This window comes from Acanthisitta chloris, unplaced genomic scaffold (genome assembly GCF_000695815.1).
Source record: "Acanthisitta chloris isolate BGI_N310 unplaced genomic scaffold, ASM69581v1 scaffold24116, whole genome shotgun sequence".
Taxonomy (NCBI): domain Eukaryota; kingdom Metazoa; phylum Chordata; class Aves; order Passeriformes; family Acanthisittidae; genus Acanthisitta; species Acanthisitta chloris.
In genome coordinates this window covers 2,685-22,218 of record NW_008677919.1, presented here as the reverse complement: position 1 = coordinate 22,218, position 19,534 = coordinate 2,685, and the positions used below count along the sequence as shown (strand labels likewise).

Sequence of the window (19,534 nt, the reverse complement as noted above, 5' to 3'; positions counted from 1 at the left end):
GCATTTCCCTGCTGCCGTGTTGAAACTCTGCTCTTCTCATCTTCACGGAGGGAACTGTGGCACAGACCTTTAAAAAATGCTGAAAGTTCATGGTAATCCATTAAAAAGCCATATTTGGGTTCAGAGGCTGGGAGAAAGTAACTGTGAAATGATTTGGAGCTTAGTTTGTTGTAGCTTAAGAGCTGACCAGAGTTCTCAGCGTCTAAAAAAATCTCCTTGGGAAGGGAATAGCTAGTAACAGGAGAACACTTCTAGTTTAAAGACAGGTCTAATAGACACGAGGGCTGGAAGAGGAAGCCAGAAAGAAAAATCCATCTTCAGAGGACAGCTCAACTCAGGTGAGAAAGCAAATGTTTTATTACTTTTTGAATTATTTTATTATTATTATGGTGGTTTTGTGACTTGGATGATTCTTTGGCTGTGGCTGAGAGCCATGGAGGGATACCTGGGTGGCACACTGAGGTGTTGGGGCTGCTTGATGGCCTGTGCTGGGAGCAGCTTCTTCACTTAAGTCTCGGATAGGCGTAGCGCGTTCCTGCCTCGTTTGCTAAGCACGTTTGTCCTGTGCTAACTCTGTAGCTGGAGGTGATGGTTGGTTGCTCTGGTACTGGATTTAAGGTTTCAATCATGGTGCTGGGAGCAGCGTTGGCTGTGTCCATCCCCAGTGCCCACAGGGAGGGTGAGAGCCTGGCTGTGGGGCGCAGGCCGGAGGGCCCTGTGCCTGCTGCTCCAGGGCCGGAGCCAGGCTGGAGCGTGCGGGCAGAGTCCTCTCTCCACACAGACACATGGTGTTCCCAGTCCAGAGCTGGGAAGCCAGGAAGGGAGGGGAGGTTTGGAACAAGGATGCTCGGATCATGTTGGATTAAAAGCTTTGCTGCCACAGTTTAGGTTTTGTGGGTTGGTTGTTTCTGGGTTTTTTTGCTCTGAACACTGGAAGAAATTGTGGTAGAAACATTAGCCTTGGCTTAATGCTGTTTTTCTTTTGAAGAAACAACTTGGATGGAAAAAAATCCACGTTTTGGACAAACTGCCCATGCAAATTTCCTAATTGTAAACATTGTGGTGCCAAAGTGAAACCCCATTCCAGGGATCTGTTTGCTGTGGGGGGAGAGCAGCCCCCACTGTTCAGTGTCAGAGGGGAGACAGCACTTCAGACACTGCTGGTGCAGTGGCCATGGTGACAGGACTGTGTGTGCCATGTCATCAGTGACTCAGTCTGGTGGCACAGCACAGATGAGACAGTGTCCGTGTTTGGATGATGCAGTGAATTGTGAGGTGGCTGTAGGGCCTCAGGCTGCTCTGTGGGATGAGCAGGCAGGTGGGCCTGATGTGGGGATCCAGAGAGATCTGTGACCGTTGGATATTCCCTGCCAGTGGAATTCGCTGGACTTCAGAGCAGCCTTCCAGTATCTGAAGGGCCTACAAGGAAACCAGAGAGGGATACTTTGTTAGGAGCTGCAGTAACAGGACGAGGCGCAATGAGTACAAATGGACAGAGGGGAAATTTAGGATAGATATTAGGCAGAAGATTTCCCTGTGAGGGTGGTGAGACACTGGCCCAGGTTGCCCAGGGAGGCTGTGGCTGCCCCAGCCCTGGCAGTGTTCACAGCCAGGTTGAATGAGCCTTGAGCAACCTGCTCTGGTGGGAGGTGTCCCTGCCCAGGGCAGGGGTTGGGGCTGGATTATCTCTATGGTCCATTCCAGCCCCTAAAATTCTATGATTGTGTCCGTGGGCTGATGGCCTTGCACATGGACAGCAGCAGTGCAAGTCCATGGGTGAGTTCCACGAGATGGTATTGCTGTTTGGTGAGTTAGTTTCTTCAGTCAATTCATAGAACCATCAAGGTTGGAAGAGGTCTTTAAGGTCATCCAGTCCCACCCTCCACCAGCACCACCACTGCAGCTCCTAAGCCATATCACCCAGTGCCAGATTCAGATGCCTCTTAAATACCTCCGGTACTGGTGATTCCATTACCTCCTTTGAGCAACCTGTTCCAGTGTCTGACCACTCTAACAGTGAAAAAAGTTTCTGGCTTGTTGTCTCTGAAGGATGCCTTGGAGGAGGCAGGGGGTAGCTTGCTGAATGCTCAGCTCTGTTCCACAGCTGAGAAACATCCAAGCATCTCTCCAGGGATCTCAAATGGATGAGGCAGCTGCAAAGGAGTTGTTATCCCAGTACAACAACCAGGATGTGAAGGGCCAGGGAGTCAGTCCATGCCCTAATCACTAGGGAGGAGGTGACAGAGCCAAGAGCTCTTAAATCCCTGAGCTGGAGCTGGAGGCTCAAGACGTGCTGCACCTTACGCCTGGGCTCCCCGGTGGCTCTGGATCAGCAGTTAAGTAACAAACTATTTAACAAGGGCTTCCTGTTGTGCTGACACCAACACCAATGTACAAAGGAGGAAGCAGAGTAAACAGAGCTGTGCTGGCTCCTGCCTCACTGGAGGCTGGGAAAAGTGTTGGAGATGCGGAGGAGGCCTTGGCGCCATGACGGCTGAACCCGACCTACTGGGTCAGGGATGATGTTCTTGTGGCTGCAGTTGGCAGAAACTGCTGGGAAAGTGGCTGCTTCCAGGGCTGCCTGGTTTTTAAGGGGATTTCTGGGCTGCATAAAGGCCCCTTCACTCCTGCCCCACTGCTCCAACTCCTCCCTGGTGAGACACAGCCTGTCCTCCATCCTGACTGGCTTGGCACAGCTCTTCTATGCTGTGGCTGGCAAGATGCTCTCGTCCAAGACTCCCTTTTCCACCAGGTGCCTGAAGTTCCTCAATCAAAGCACTCAATCTCCTTTTTTTATTCCTTGAGGGATCATGAGGAAATGGGGCCAGAACAAGCCAGTCTGTCTTTGCCATAAGGAATATTCTGCTGCCCCAGTAGGGACTGAACTGTCACTGGTTGAAGTGCAAGGTGGAGCTGCACAGCCCCACTGCCTCTCCAGCCCATGGAGGAAACTTCCCTATGCAGGGCTCAGGATGAGTTTTCTCCAAACAGTACATCCCAATGGACCTGTATCCAAGGCAGGAGCAGGCTTGTCCCCGTGTCTGGTACAGCCATCCGAAATTGGTACTGCCTTTGAGGGGGTTACAGAATTGGTGGATGAGGGAAGAGTGACTGACATCTGCCTGGACTTGTGTAAGACATTTGACAATGTCATGCACAATATCCTTGTCTCTAAACTGGAGAGACAGGGATTTGATGGATGGACACTCGGTGGATAACTGGCTGGATGGTTGCACTCAGAGTTGCAGTCAACAGCTCCATATCCAAGTGGAGACCAGTGACAAGTGGTGTCCTCAGGGCTTGGTACTAGAACTGGTGCTGCCCTACATCTCTGTTGGTGCCGTGGCCAGTGAGATCAGTGCACCCTCAGCAAGGTTCTGATAATACCAAGCTTGTGTGGTGCAGTCACATGCTGGAGGGAAGGGATGGCATCCAGAGGGACCTGGACAGGCTGGAGAGGTGGAACTGTGAGAATGTCATGAGGTTTGACACGGCCAAGTGTAAAGTCATGTTCATGGGTCAGGGCAATCCAAAGCACAAATACAGATTGGATAGAGAACGGATCGGGAGTAGCACCGAGGAGAAGAGCTTGGGGGGTGTAAAGCTGACGTGACCCAGCGCTGTGTGCTGGCAGCCCAGAGACTGTGGGAAGCCTGGTGTGGCTTTCCATGACCCCTCATTTCGGGGAAACCTCTGTGTCATGGCACAGCTTTTCCTGTTCAGTCACGAGCAGGGCTGGCTGCAGCCTGGCGTCCTCGCTACAAACCCTTGCAGACGTCATCTTTGACCATCTGCAGCTTTGCTTTAAAGATGTTTTAAGACTTTGCTTTGTTTTAAGACTTCTGATCTCCCTGTAAGCTCAGACTTCATCAGCCTCTTCAACTGCTACAATTTATTGGGATTTGGTGTCAGCTGTGTAAGGCCACTGGTTGCTCTCTGGTCTGAATTTTTGCCTTGGGAGCCAGCTGATGGGTCATCCTTTGGGACATCAGGGTATTTGTGAATATTTTTAGCCTGTAATTGGCAGTGATCTGTACTTGGAGCTGTGTAGTGTCAAGGGCTTTTCTTTTTTGTGCTCTCAAGAAGCTTTCCTTTCTCTTTCATCTGGATGCAGCTGTATTTCCCCTTTATCTCTCAAAGAACAGAGTACATGGGAAACCAACTGCAAGGAACTATTCCAAAGGCTTGTGGGGATCAGGACTCCATGGCTGGAAGCAGCATTGACCCACTGGGAATGCTGTCTGCGTACACCTGGGCTCTGTCCTGAGAAGCCCCAGTGCTTCCTGACCTTCACCATCCAATTCCCTGTTCCAGGCTGGTAGTTTTCCCTCTTCTTCCCCTCTCTTGTCTTGTCCTGTTTAGCTGTAACCTCTTTCAGGCAGGATCATGGGGTGTGTGTGCCTGTGTGTTGTGTGTGTATAAAGGGCTAAGAACACTGTGCCCCAGATGGAGGGGGCACACTGGCGCAAACTGGAGGTTTGTGCAAGTCCCTCCTCAGCAGCCACACGGTTTCGCTCTACATGAACTAAATTTTTAAAAATACAACTTTTCAGCCTTTTATACTTGGAAATGTGAGCAGGAGCTTCCCAAGCCTTGATATTTTGGTCCAAGTCCAGGTGTCAGAGCAAGGAGTAGCTCTAGAATCACAGCTTTTTCTTCTCTTAAGGAAAAAGAAACCCGACCAACCACCTCCCACTCTCAGTCCCCTTTTCTCACCCTCACGTCTACAGGGAAAGGCTTGTAAATGTGGCTGAAGCAACCTTGGCCTGCTCAAACCCAGATGGCAAAGAAAAACAACCCAATATTTCAGCAAGAACACCACCTTTGAGTATCAGAGGGACTGTGTGTTTGCCCTATTTACGGGACTTGCAGTGTTTCTGAGGTTCTGTTTTGGGAGGTGCTGAAGCCTTGCCGGCAGTTTGTTTCCTCCCAGGTTCCCTGGCTGGGAGCACTGGCACTGCAAACACCACAGGGCAGTGCTTATTTGCTTTAAGACCACAGCTTGCTTTGGAATTTCTTCTGCCAAACTTGAGGCCGATTCATTTTTTTCCTTATTTGTCTCCCTCCACTTCCTCCTAAAGAGAGAAAGAAGTTTTCTTAGTCTCATCTTGCATCAGATTTGATCCCAGGCCAGCAAATCCAGCCTAGAAGGTGCTTTCCTGAGGCTGCTTGCCTGGGTGTGGCCTGGGTGAGGATTCCTGTGCAAAATGCAACGTTGTGCCATCAGTTTTACCAGGGGCATCTTCCCTGTGGGCCTGCTGCCCTGCGGGGCAGGACAGGGCAGGTCTGGGCCCCTTTTCAGGGACCAGAGGCTACTGTGTTCTAACAAACACAGGTTTTGTTTGCTCCAGAGCAGTGGGAGTCCTGGGATTTTACCAGGAGTTTCTGTTTCTAATTAGGTTGTTCTCAGTTTTAAAGGCCAGAGATCCCATTATGGCACAGAGTGGAAAACCTGAGGAATGACTAACACCACAGAGGTGGGTCCTGCTTTTGTACCGAGCTCCAGAGAGCCTCTTGGGATGTGAAAATAGATTTCTCCCAGCCCTTGGCTCATGCATGGGGGAGGCTGGTGGGCTGGTGTGAGGGAGCATCACTTGCCCTGCCCTGACTCAGGTGGATGTGGTTCAGTACCTTCCAGCTGCTCCAATTGCGTGGCTGTGGAACAGGGAATTGCAGTGTGGCACTGGCTGGCACACAGCCTCAGGGCCTGGGATGTGTGTAAAGGAATTCCATATTCCTGGGAAGCTTCAGAACTGCACTACGAGGGGTGTGATCCCGAAAGATTCAAAACCTTCCAGCTATCAGGAAGTGGCAGCCCAGGAGGGAGTGGAATGCTTGAGACTTGGAACAAACCTCCAGAAAGATCTTTCAGTTGTCTGAAGTTGGGGTTTGGAGCAGGGCCCTTGCAGGAGGCCTTGCTCCTAAGGCCAGGGCTTGCTGTGCAGGCAGGACCAGTCATGCTATGCTGCTGCCTGCATTTGGGCTGGGGGAAGACAGCACAGCCTCCCAGTGCTCACAGGAAACAGGATTTAATTTTTCCCCTCTGTCTCACTTCATTGTCTGAAATTCCCTTGCAGAGACTGGCCCGTAGTGCTTCAAAGGCAATAATCCCAGGCGCTGGGGCTGGAGCTCCCTGGGCTCTGGCTGTCAGCCGCCCGACTCTGTGCAAACAGTCTGGGCCCGAAACCCCCTGGGACTGAGCATAAAGCTCTGATTCAAAACGAAAACGGGTTATGAAGCAGCGTGGCCTGTGCATCACCGCCTGCCTCCCCTTCCCTGGCATGTGGCTAGGGCCTGGGGAGGCGACTCCTGAAACGCCAGGGGAGAGCTGTGCCATGCTGCCTGCCCTGGGAGCTCGCGTGGGACGTCGGGAGGGCACAGCCATGTGCTGAACCCTGAGTGGAAATTGTTGGGGGAGCAAAGAATGAGCAGGATGTCACGTGCTGGCCGTGTGTGCTGGGGCTGGGGTAGAACAAAGTGCAGGGAAGCCCTGCTCCACTGCCGCTCCCACCCTGCTTCCTGCTGGCACGGCCAGGAGACTGCTGCTGCTGGGGGAAGGGAGGGTCAGGGCTGGAGCCAGCCTGTGGCTGCTCACCTTTGGGGGTCTGGAAGGCTCGGTGTGCCTCAGTTTCCCTTGGCTGCAGGAGGATAGTCCCCAGGTGTTGGTCTGCTGGGGGTGGCCTTGGAGGGCCGGGATGCTGTGCCCTGGGATGGTCCGGAGGTGGTGGCCTGGAGGCAGAGCATGTGGGGGAAGGAGAGGCTTCCATCCCACATCACAGCCCTGTTCCCCGGGGCTGGAACAGGCAGGACCCACAGGTGAGTGTCCATGCACCCTTCACCTTCAGTGCCTGCAGCTCCAGTTTGTCCTGGAGAGCAGCAGCAGTGTTCCAGGATGCTGTGGAGAGTGTGGTGGACCCTGGTGAGGATTCAGTGTCAGGAGGGCTGGGAGCAGGGCAGCCCCAGGGCACAGCTCCATGGACCCTTACACAGCCAGTCCTTCCCCCTGCAGAGCTCTGGCTTTGGTGTCTTTTTCCCTCCACTGCTCTTAGACACTCCTCCATTCCCCCCATGCATCCTCTAGCACAAGAAGCTTTTTTTTTTGTTGTTATTAATAGCTATCGAGAGCCAATAAAAAGTTTTACAGGGTTTGGCTAAGCGTCAGGCCTTGCCGAGTGCTCATTTCCTGCAGCCTGAGCACTGGAGGGGTGGGGGTTTGCTCGGATAGCCCACAGGGTTAGTGTGAGGCTCCAGCAGCCAAGTCTCTTGGTGGCATCACAGGAGCCTGGAGAGGAGCAGAGGAAGGTGATGATGGGGACAGTGGGGCTGGGAGGGAGGAGAAGGAGGGATGGGAGGTTTCCAAGGGTCAAGCTAGGAGCAAAACCAGATGGTGAATGGAGGGGGAAATGGGATCATGTGTGTCTGTCTGTCTGTCTCTTACATGCCTTCCCGGGTTCCTGACTGTCCTGTTCCTGGCATGCTCAGGCTGCCTCCCACATGGGCATCCCTTTGAGGAGGGACACAGCCTGACCTTACCCCAGGCAGCTCCAGAGGGGGTCCTGGAGAGAGGGAGAGTCTGGCTACCCCATGGGAACCTGGTTCCCTGAGCATGGAGCTGATTTATGCCATCTTGTCATCCCACTGCCCTAGAAATGAGTGAGGGGCTAGTTTGGCCTCGATGTTGGCCTGTACCCGTGTGAACAGTCAGCTGCACAAGGGGTGTGTGGAGCCAGTGTCATGGAAACATGGAATAGTTTGGGTTGGAAGGGTTCTTTAAAGGATCATCTCGTGAACACAGCAGGGAGCATCCTGGTTCAGGGGCCTGAGCTGAGTCCTGCCTGTTTGCGGGGACTGAGGGGACCCCCAGGTTACCCCACCAGCAGCACAGGGCTTCCCACCAGCCTCACTGGGAAGTGCTGGGAGCTGCACACGAGGCAGGCAAGGTACTGCATGACTTCTGAGGAAACAAGCTCCCACACCCACCAGGTGCTCTCAGTGAGTGTCTCAGCAGTGTTTGCCCAGCCAGCAGCCCTGTTGGCCGCTGGGCCTTGCCCTGAGCTTTGGAATTAAAATTGAGGTTGATTGATACAAGCAGAGGAAGAGGCAGTGAGAGTCAGGAAGTGGGGAAGCAAGCAGAATGTTAGAAAGTCCTGGGTTCCTCTTTGCCAGTGTCTGTTTTGCCCCTGCTTGGGCAGGCTGTTGTGGGAGCCCTGAGTGTGGTCATTCCCCAGAATCCGTGTCCTCTCCCTGGATCCTGGGCAGGGCCATGGGCACAAAGGTCCTGGTCCAGCCACAGTAGGGGCCAGTGCTGGGGGAAAGTGTACTGACTCAGCTGGCCATGGCCCCCAGGCCCACAGGGACCCTCCCAGCCAAATGAATATCCTCTTTTCGCTTCCTAGGAAGTCCCAGGCCTGGCCTGGTGTTCCCCATAGCACAGGGGTGTACGTGGGTCCTCTGCTCTTGGGGACTCTCAGAGTCCTTGCCCTCAAGTGCCTTGGCTGGTGCCTCTGAAGCAGCCCTTTCAGTTTGGGGACATTATGGGGTCTTTTGGCTGGCTTTGACATGGATGTGCTCATCTAACATTTGGTCAGGCATTGGAATAGGTTTGCCCAGGGAGGTGGTGGAGTCACCATCTCTAGAGGTGTTTAAGAGGCATCTGGTTCTGGTGCTGGAAGATACAGTTTAGGGATTACAGCAGAGTCTAGAGGTGTTTAAGAGGCATCTGGTTCTTAGAGGTCTCCTCCAGCCTTGATGATTCTATTATTTCATCTTTGGCCCTGGCTAGGCTTTCAGTTACTTCTTTATGCCGGGATCTCGGACACAGGGTACTCTATGATGGTCCTGATACCTATCCCAGCTTCTCCCACCCCTCAGCTGTGGCACTGTCACTGCTGTGGGAGTTCAGTAATGCAGGGAAGGTGTTGGAGGGGCTGTGCAGAGCTGGGGGCAAGGGCCTGGCTCCCACAACCCTCCGTTGTCCTCTGCCACTTCCTTTCCTTGAATTAATTGTTTCTCCCTCTCCTTTCTGCAGCTGGGAGCCCGAGGAGCCGTGCTGGGAGGACACTCTCCACAGGATGTTCTCTCCACCAAAGAACTCCCTGTAACCAGCGATGATGACAGTCCTGGCGGGACCTTGGGAAGCACTAACATTTCAGTAGCCCAGCACCCGTGGGTGGCTGCTTACCCCTCCTTCTCCACACCCCGCCCTCCCGTCGCTCACAGGGATGGTGTATTAACCGAGAAGGACCCTGCTTCTTTCCTCCTCACCCTTCCATTTTCGGCAGCTCTGGGATTTGTATGGCAGCAGCGTAACCGTGGAGAGGCCGGGGTATCACAAACTTATGGATTTTGATAAGAGAGGAGGGAAAGGGGAGCTGGAGGAAGGTAAAAGGATGTCCAAGACAGGTGGAGGAAGGAGCAGTCATGGAAGCCGGAGTGCTGGAACCAACTCGGGAGTCTTAATGGTGGGTCCCAACTTCCGGGTCGGCAAGAAGATTGGATGCGGCAATTTCGGGGAGCTCCGTCTAGGTGAGAAGGGTTGACTTTGTCCTTTCTATACCTGCTTGTGCCAGAATTGCCCTGGCACCTGCCTCCTGCAGTGGGAGGAGCTGGCACAGGCCTCTGGCTGTTGGCACTGGGTGCTGAGCAGCCACGCAGTGTTGAAGCATTGCCCGTTGCAGGCAGCCCTTGTTCCTTCACAGAGGTTCCTCCTTCTCAGCCCCTTCCCACTGTGCTTGATCTTCCAAGTTCCATCCCAGTATGAAGGACTGATTGCAGAGGTGTTTCCCATCTCCTCCCTATGCCTGTTGCTCTCTGGGTTTGTCAGGGAGAGCGTTAAGAGTTCAATCCTGTCTGTTGGAGGTGATGTGGCCCACACGGGCTGGGATGTCATCCTCTGTCCTGTCCCCCCATGTTGTCTCCCCCTGCGCCTGGTCCAGGAGCACTCAGGAATGTTTCAGGAGATGCCACTCTGCTCACCAAATCTCACTCCCAGGGTACTGCCTTCCCACTGTGCCATGTGCCTCGGGAGAGGGGATGGAGCGTGGGGGCCTGGGGGCTGTTCACTCTGCTGGGACAAACTTCTGGGCGGAGGAGTCAGTGTTTTATCCTGGGTAAATTCTCCAGTTGTTAAAACTGGTTGTTCAAGAGATTCTTCTAAAATTTTATTCAGGGGAGAGGGGGTAAGGAATAAAACCTAAGCACCTTCCATGGTCACTTTCCGTTCTGAACCAAGTTTATCAGGAAACTCCTCAAGCAAACTCCTGTTTGAAGGGTGGGGAAGTTGCTCCTCCCCCATGGACTGGGCATGTCCCAGGAGGCTTTCAGCAAGCTGTTATCTCTTCACTTGGCATCAGGCAACCATTGTGCCAGCAGCAGTCTGGATGCCTCCAGGAATGCGTGTTGGGCGTGTTGAAGGAGTCCCTGCCAGGCAGAGCGTTGTCCTTCACCCCAGGTGCTTTGGGAAGGGGCTGGTGCCCTGGAAAGGGGGAAGGGAGCTGGTTCCTGGTGCCAGCCAGGAGCCTGGGACAGCCTTGTTGTTCCATGATATTTTAAGCAGCACCTTCTCAAACCAAGCTGTGAGCTAAAGCTGACCTGGCTGTGGTTGCCCGCGCGGCGATATGAGTGCGGGAGCAGTTCAGCAACTGTGCCAGGGTGGAGTGAGCTACCCACCTCACTGTGCCACCACTGTCTGTGGGGAGTTAATGTTAGCTCTTCCCAGCGTGACAGACTGGCTGGTGCCAGGCTGACCCGTCCTGTCCCTGAGCTTCCCAGTGGCCCACGTAATTGCAGAGCTGGGAAAATGCTCTGTTTAAAATGCAGCCGTGCGGTTCCCACGTTCAGAAGTCAAGGGTCTGTCTCTTCTGGTGTTGTGAAGAGCTCTGAGCCTTCCCCCAGACCCAAAGGTTGTGGAAGAAGAGGTGTTTAGGGATTTTGCTGCACCAGCTGCTCCTTTCAGTTCCTGGGTGGATCTGGACACTCCTGCTGCCGATGCCTCCCCTGCGAGGCTGATGGGGAGGAGATGGACAGGGAGCTCTGATGTGTGCCAGGTCTGTGACCTTCCACCTCCTTTTCCTGCTTGCCAGTGAGCATCCCACAGTGGATCTGTGTTTCTGAGTGAGCTGTCATTCGAGATGCTGCACTAGGAGGAAACTATTTGAGATGCTCATTGCTGAGGGTCAGTGTGACACCCCCACATTGGCCTCCCCCTGTTTTTCAGGGGCAGCACCGAGGGGACAGGAATCTCACACAGATCTGAGGAGCATCTGTGAAACTGGCACTCGTGTTGCTCCAAGCAGAGCTGCTGCAGGGACCTGGGAGCAGTTGGGCTCAGTTTGCTCATGGCTGGAGGGACAAGCAGTGAGCTTTTGCTCCCGGGCACTGCAGCGGTCGATCTCCCTGCGAGAGTTTGTCCTTGCCACCAGCAAGAGAAACTTCTAGTCCCTTCACGTGGTTTTCCTCCCCTGTCATGCCCTGCAGTGCCTGTGCATAACATGGTGAAGACCTGAGCACAGGATCTTATCATGGCAATGGAAGCCACAGCTATGTGGCTTTTCTCCTAAAATCACATCTCTCTTCCTTAGGTGTGTCAGGGCTCAGGAATACTTTCAGGACTTCACAGAAAGCAGGGATTCCTCCAGCTGCAGATGAATGGGACCAGAGGGATCCTGCTGTGAAGTGGTGGTGTGAGCAGGGATGCTCCTTAGCTGCTGCTGGGCACTCAGTTTTCCCCCGGGGATGGAGGATTCACATCTCAAGGCAGACTGGTTGCAGAGACAAAAGTGTAGCTCGGTGTTTAAAAGCTCCCAGATACATTGGGCTTTCTCCTGTTGTAACTAAAGCCGGGGGATCGAACAAAAACATGCATGGAGGTGCCTGCTCCGGCTCCCAGCAGTGGGTATGGAGAAAAGTGACATTGTCTTCCTGAAATTTGCCCAGTTTCACCACAAGACCAACAGGCATGTGGTGATCTGTCCTTGCAGTGCCTCAGCTCAGCTGCCCCAGGTCAAGACAAGTGTCTGCCCAGTATGGAGGTGTCCAAAATCAAAAGGGATTTGCTTAAAGTATTAAAAGGATTGGCACTAGGCATTTGGGTGAAGGCAGAAGGGGAATGACGTGGGCAGGATCTGTGGCTGCCAGGGCCATGGGGTCAGATCCTGCCTCTCTGTGTTCCTGCTGGCTTTGGCATCCTGGGTGAAGCACAGACGTAGTGCCTGCCTCCAGCCCAGTCTGGCAGCGCTGCTGACCAGTTTCTGGCTGTTTCAACATGACTTAAGAGCAGGGCTGGGGGCTGGAGTGGGGTGACTGCCCCAGCCTTCTGGCACGAAGAGGCAGGTTTAGGTTGTGCAGATGCTGGGTCCCGTTACCTTCTTACATCTTGGTGCTTCAACCCAGGCTGGTGGGTGCTTGTCTCTTCCCCTGCCAGCCTGCAGCTGTAATCCAGTGCCAAGCCAGCTCCTCCTGGGCCTTTCCAGTGGAATCCCTGGGCAGCACCCACTGCCTGCAGCCCCACGAGCTCCCCCTGCCCAACTGCTGCCTGCAGCCTGCCCACCTCCATGCCAGAGCAGGTTGCTGCCCTCTGAAACACAAGGCAGGAGGAGGCTGGTGACAGCAGGGTGACCAGAGCATGGCTGGTGGCTCGTGTGCCATGGCACTGGGTCCCACGGCATCTGCCAGCTGCCTGTGCCCCAGGAGCAAGGGCAGCACGTGCTGCTCCCAGTGAGGGTCTGTTAGAGCATGCCCCCCTTAGCAGCTCATCAGGGGTGCTTTGGGATGGGCTGAGGTAAGTGGAGAGGAGGAAAACCCAGACATTAACCAGAAAGGTCAAAAATGAACCCAGAGCACCTGGGGGGTATGCAGGCCCCTTCCCCAGTGCTGGGCTGCCTTGGGGCCAGGAGCTGCCTTTAGTCCTGCTGTGCTGCCTAGACAAGGAGCTCCCAAGCCTGACCAAGGCTGCTGCTCAACCCATGCTGTGCCATGGAGCTGCCCCAGGGCAGCCTCAGCCCAGGAGTGAGATGTGGGGAGGGACAGACCTGATGGCAGCTGCTGCTTCTGTTCTTCCTGCAGTAAACTTCTGCAGATGTGCTTTTTGCAGCTTCTCTGTGCTCACCCCTCTTCCCCCAGCCTGCTGCATGCATGTTGGAACCACAGTGACTGTTCTCCGAAGTTAAAAGCTGGAAAATAACTTATTTTTCTAGAGTAAACCCAGGAGTTTGCAGGGAAGAGCATAGGGGGGTGGGTGTATGTGTGGTGTGCGAGTCAGCAGCACGTCACTACTACAGCTGGGCCATGCCCCAGCTAAAGGGCCATATGTGGGTGCTTGGGGACATTCCCAAGCTCTCCTGAGCTGGGGCTCTCAGGCCTGGCCTGCAGCCTCCTGGGAGGTTACTCAAGGGCCACAAAAGGTACTTCCAGAAAATGTGGGTTGGTGTCAGCACACTGCATGTGGCACTCCTCTGCCTTGGGATCTGCAGAGACCTCCCTCCAAACCTGCTCGTTGGCAAGGGCTCAGCCACTTCCCAAAGGCTGGAGCCACAGACCCACCACACTCATGGGTGTCTTTGGAGTAGGCTGTGGGAGAGAGGAGCCCAGGCACTACCCGCTGCTCCTGCCTCCCTTGCTGGTGGCTCACACTTGTGTTTCCTCCTGGTCATTCAGAGCTTCCTCTAGAGGAAGGTCAAACTCTAAAATAGCTGCTGGGTTTTTTTCTGATGGTGTTAAGCCCCAGTACTCTGCAGAGCTGTCACTGCTTGGCCTGATGCAGCCTGTGTCACTGGGGCTGCAGTGCTGGCCATGCTAGGCTAGTGCCCAGCTGCCTTCACAGAGAGATTCCTTGCGCCCACACTCCTCCACTGCTTCTCCAGGAGCAGGGGCAGCCAAACTGCAGTACCCTGTGCCCAGTGCTGGACTGTCCCTGGCAGTGCCAGGCAGAGGGGCTGGCACAGAGGAAGCCTTAGTGCAACATTTTCTCTCACAACAAGAAAGACACTGAGATGCTGGAGTGTGTCCAGAGAAGGGAATGGAGCTGGGAAAGGGGCTGGAGCGCAAGTGTGATGAGGAGCAGCTGCAGGAGCTATGGGGGCTCAGCCTGGAGAAAAGAGGCTTGGGGGGACCTTCTTTCTCCCTACAGCTCCTTGACAGGAGGTGCAGCCAAGTGGGGTCAGGCTCTGCTCCCAGGGAACTGGGGACAGGACAAGAGGAAATGGCCTCAAGTTGCTCCGGAGGAGGTTTAGATTGGATATTAGGGAAAAATTCTTCATGAAAAGGGTTGTCAAGCACAGTCTGCCTGGGGCAGTGGTGGAGTCACCATCCCTGGGGATATGGCACTTGAGGACACGGTTTAGCTGTGAACATGGTGGTGGTGCTGGTTGATGATTGGACTTGATCTTAAAGTCTTTTCCAAGCTCAATGATTCCGTGATTCCATGATTCTTAGCCGCTCGGATGTGGCCCCGGCTGGGGGCCCAGCGCAGAGCCTGGATCCTCCTCCGGGCGATGTGCAGGAGCAGGTGCTGGAGTCCACTGCAGCCAAATCCCTTCCGGAGGGGACAGCAGAGAAAGCCACGTCTGGCAGTTAGGTGTGACACGGACCCAGGCCTGGCTGCCTGCTCCGATGGCTTCGGCTCCGCTTGGCTCCGACGCACCGTGTCTCGCAGGTGCTGGCAGCTGGATCCAGAGGCATCTCCAGCCCTGAGCAGGGCAAAGGCCTCTGCAAGGCAGATATTTGCTTTCTGCCACCCATCTTGTTGCTTTTCTCTTTATTTCCTTCCAAAAGCACCTTCTGTGCTGCGAGTCCTGCTCGAGGCCTCCCGTGCACTCCATGGCCTCCAGCATGTTCTGGGTGTTAGCTACCCTGCTGTGAGCTCTGGGCTGAGCAGGCAGCGTGGGGGCTGCTCTGGGAGCTGGAGCTGGGATTTCCTTGGTGTGAAAGGACCCCACAATCCTCCCTCCTTGCTCTTTTGCTTTCTATCCTGGCTTTTTTTATCCTCGTGACAGGCTGGTTCTGCTCTTTGCACCTCTTTTTTCATTGGAGAAAGGGAAGCAGAGGGCAGTGGTTTGACAGCAGCAATGGTCTGTGATCTCTCTGCTCCCCGTCCTGTCCATCAGCTGTGTCCAAGCTCCCCAAGAGTTACAGGAAAGGATGAAACAGGATATAAAATGATTTGGACTCATTTTTAGTCTGGGAGAGTGCTGCCAGCTCCCAGAGCAGTTTTGCTGGTAGCTTTCTGTGCCAGCAAGCCGTGGTGGGGGGACAGCACGACGGGGACAGGACAGATGTCACCTAACAAGGGACAGGGTGTATCTCTCCAAGCACAGCCCTGCTGTGGCTGCCCGTGCCTCCATCCCTTCTCCCTCCCTGCTGTGCTGAGCCGGTTTTGCAGTGCCCCTCTGGCAGTTTTCCTGCTATGCTGATTTTTTCCCTCTTTAGACCCAGCCTAACCTCAGGGAAAATCCAGATGGGAGTTTCCTGGTTGCATGTTACTGCCCTGAAGGCAGCAGTAATTATTTTGGACTGAACTGTATGTCCCTATGGGCTCTCTGGAGTCGTGCATAGGTCTGGGGAATGTCCCACTTGCTCCTCAGGAAACGTCAGTCCAAGATGAGGCTCTGTGTAAGTTCCCTGGGTCTGGCATATGATGTGTTCGACGGACATTGCTCCCCCCCAAATCACTAATCACTGTGAAGGGATTTGGTTTATGCAGAGGCAGGAGACAAAATGGCTTGGCAGAGGTCCCCTGGGATGGGAGAGGGTCAGGGAGGCAGCAGGATTGAACCCCTCCTTGGCTGCAGAGCCCATCCCTGGGAGGAGCTGCTCCATTAATATCTCCCATTCATCCCTTTTCCCGTAATCCTGCTGCCGACTCTTGCGCTCAGCAGCTGGCTCTGATGTCACCCGGCGAGGATTTATTGCTGCTTCAGGTGGAGAGCAGCAGTCAGAGCAGATGAAATCTTATGCCAGGAGGAGCTTGTTCCCTAAGCAAATTGCTTGGAGAAAATCTGAGGAGACAGATGCAGCTACATCAGATACGCACATGCCAGGCAGTGGGATCGAGTGTCTGCTGGCTCTGAGAGGAACCTGCTGTCGTTAACTCCTACATCCCCGGGGTCCTGCAGGCTCTGGCAGAGGAAACACTTGGATCTGTCCCTGCAAACCTTTCATTTTTGCCTTTCTGGGCCTGAATGGAAGTTGTATTGGTGGTTCCCAAGTGTGACCCCTTCCTTGGGCCCTCCTGGCTCTTGGGGTGATGTGCAGACACTGTTGGCTCAACCTGTCTGTGGGTGTGGAAAGTCCCATGCAGGTGTGGAACTCTTGAGGAGGTCACACAGAATGCTGGGGTGTCCTGTCTGCCCCGTCAGCATCCCTGGGCACTCAGAACCAGACTCTTGGCCCTCCCTTCAGCTCATCAGTACCTTCAGTTCCTCCTCATAGTCTGGGCCATGCCATGGGTCTCCTCCTGGCTTCCCCCCCACCCTTGGGTGGGCAGAAGCATCCCCAAGGATGAGGTTGAGCCACACGTGCACACACGTGTGCCATTCCCAGGAGCGACCCTGGCCCTGGAGAAGAGATTTCCACCTGCCTGCAGTGCTCCCAGACCACTGCCAGCTGCCCCAGTGCTCCTGGGGGTCCCTGTGCATGGTCCCGCTGCCCACAAAGCGGTGTCCCCTGACTCTGGTCACCCCTCTCAGAGCCCCTCTCCATGTGGGACTGTGGCTGGGAGAAACACCAAGTCCCACCCTCGTTCCTGCCTTGGCCAGTCACATCCTGCAGGCCAGGACTGGGTCACTGCCCCCTCCCATCAGCTTTGGTCCAGCCCCCGGCAGCCACATACACATCCCATCTGGGGGGAAGTAATAGGCATGTTGCGACTCCCCAGAGTGGGTTCTGCTCCTGCTCGTGCCTTGAGACCTCTTTTGGTGTTGTGGGAGCTGCTGGACCTGCCTGTTCAGGATGTTTTTGAGCCCAGGAGCTCTCGGGGACTGCAGTGGAGGTGCTGCAGAGCCTCACCTGCTTTCCATTGTCATTTCCCGTCTCTCCCTGCAGGAAAGAACCTCTACACCAACGAATACGTAGCTATCAAATTGGTGAGTAGCTGTCAAGCTGGGGAGTCCCTCTGTGGGCAGTGGGTGATGGTCAGGCCGTTGGGAAGGAGGTTGCTCCCCCTCCTCAGGTGCTGGGGTGGATGGGTGGCTGTGGGGGAGCTCTGTTCACCGCTCGGAATCCAGGGCAGGCAGGGAATGTGTGTCACTGCTGGTGGGGTGATCTGGGTCTGGGGAGGGAAGGTCTTAACTTCTCCCAGCCTTCTCTGTGGCCTGTGCTGTGCTCAGCCAGTGCCAGCAGCAGAGAGACAGACCTCTGGGAGAGGGTGGCCCCACTAGTACCTGCTCCCATTAATGTCTATCCCAGCACCTGTATCTCTGCGGATGGGGTGGATCTGACATCCATATGGGCTGATTTTCTCTCATCATCCCCTGAGGCTACATCTCCATTTTATGCCAGTTGGTCTCAACCCTAAATGCTCTCAGCAGAGCTGCTGCCAGCATGTGAAAGAAGTGCCTGACACCCAGATCCCCTGAAAATCCTGCTCCCTACTTAACTGTTCTTCTCTCTTCCAAGGAACCCATAAAATCCCGGGCCCCCCAGCTGCACCTGGAGTATCGGTTCTACAAACAGCTCGGCAATGCAGGTATGGGACTGGGCTGAGCTGCTGTGGGGAGCCTGCCAGGGACACTGCTAGGAGAGAGGTTTCCCCTAAATGTGACTCTGCAACTTTGCTCCCCAGCCTGGGCAGCTCCTGCCCTCCTGCTCAGCTGGGAGAGGCTGAATTTACACAGAGCCTCCTCTAGTCTTTGATCTCCTTTGATTTAGTTCTTCCCCCTTACCACCCCCGCAGCACAGTCAGGGATGCAGATGGAGCTGCCTCCTTCACCCTCCTGCCAAGAGCAGAGCCAGGCTGTCTGTGGCAGAGGGAGGGCAGTGCAAGGACATCCCCCCCCTGCAGCCCCTGTCCCAGCTCCAGCAGTGGCATGGCCATGACAGCGCAGTCCTGTGCTGCCTAGCCCTATTGCAGCCCTTGCTCCACCTCTTGCAGAAGGAATTCCTCAGGTTTACTACTTTGGCCCCTGTGGGAAGTACAACGCTATGGTGTTGGAGCTGCTAGGACCCAGCCTAGAAGATCTCTTTGATCTGTGTGATCGGACCTTCACGCTCAAGACCGTCCTGATGATCGCAATCCAGCTGGTGAGTGCAGCTCCTCCACCTCACCCGCAGCTCACCTGGCTGCAGCCCACCCCAGGGAGTGCCTGGGCACTGTGGGCAGGCAGTGTGGGCATCTTGTGGGGAAGGGGAAGGAGAAGAGGGGAGCTGATGCCTGGCAGATTGCAGGGGGCACATCCCAACCTGCCTCCCCCACGCCTCACCCTGGCGAGGTGGCCGGAGCAGGGCCCAGGGGAGGAGGTGCAAGAGTTGTGCAGGACACATGGTGCATCTCTACCCTGGTGCTGACATCTCTTTCTGCCCCAGATCACACGGATGGAGTACGTCCACACCAAAAGCCTGATCTACAGAGATGTCAAGCCAGAGAACTTCCTGGTGGGGCGGCCAGGCAGCAAGAGGCAGCACACCATCCACATCATCGATTTTGGCCTGGCCAAAGAGTATATTGACCCTGAGACCAAAAAACACATCCCCTACCGAGAGCACAAGAGCCTGACAGGGACAGCACGCTACATGAGCATCAACACCCACCTTGGGAAAGGTGTGTGGCACCTGCCTTGTGGCAGAGGGGAGGGCACTCCAGGACGTGAGGTCATCCCCATCAGAGGGGGCCGGTGTCGAATTGCCTCTCCTGCTCTTCAGCCTGGAGTGTTGGCAGGACATTTGGGGTGCTGTAGGGTCTGGGGGAGGCCAGGGACAGTGGCTGTAGTGTCTTTTTTTATTCTCCTCGCAGAACAAAGCCGCAGGGATGACCTGGAAGCATTAGGGCACATGTTTATGTACTTCCTCCGAGGGAGCCTTCCTTGGCAAGGCCTCAAGGTAACTGCCAGCTCCTGTTGCCCCTGGGCACGGCTGCCCTGTGGGTCTAGCTCTGCCCTGGCACGGACAGCATCAGGGAGGAGGGGAAGCTTTGGCCCTTAGGGGGTTGGAGGGTTGACACCCCACCAGATCTGAGCTTTGTGCCAGGCCCTTGCTGTGCTGAGCAGCTGTAGGTCTCTCTATGTCCCCCCGCATGGTGAGCATCCCAGCTGCTCTCACAGTGGCTGTCCTGGAACTGCAGTCCCTGGTGTTTGTCCTCCAGACCTGCCCTGCTGAGGGAATTCCTTGGGAATGAGCTCCTGCGGTTACCTGGGAAAGGAGGACCAAGAAACTATCTGTGGTGCAACAGCACACAGAGCCTTCCCCTCCCTGGGGACGTGCCTGGCTCTCATGCTGACCCTCCTTGTCCCTGCCAGGCTGACACTCTAAAGGAGAGGTACCAGAAGATTGGTGACACCAAAAGGGCCACTCCAGTGGAGGTGCTCTGTGAGAACTTCCCAGGTGA

General features: G+C 55.0%; 1 protein-coding gene across 1 annotated transcript; it reads left to right on the top strand.

Moving 5' to 3' along the window:
• Positions 1-9,389: 9,389 nt before the first annotated feature.
• LOC103804111 (casein kinase I) lies at positions 9,390-19,530 on the top strand (the record flags this gene model as incomplete). The annotated part of the gene is made up of 7 exons (XM_009076706.1): positions 9,390-9,525; positions 17,038-17,078; positions 17,611-17,674; positions 18,077-18,234; positions 18,517-18,751; positions 18,944-19,029; positions 19,446-19,530. Coding segments are annotated over exons 1-7 (805 nt in total), but the record flags the coding sequence as incomplete, so codon positions are not given.
• Positions 19,531-19,534: the final 4 nt, after the last annotated feature.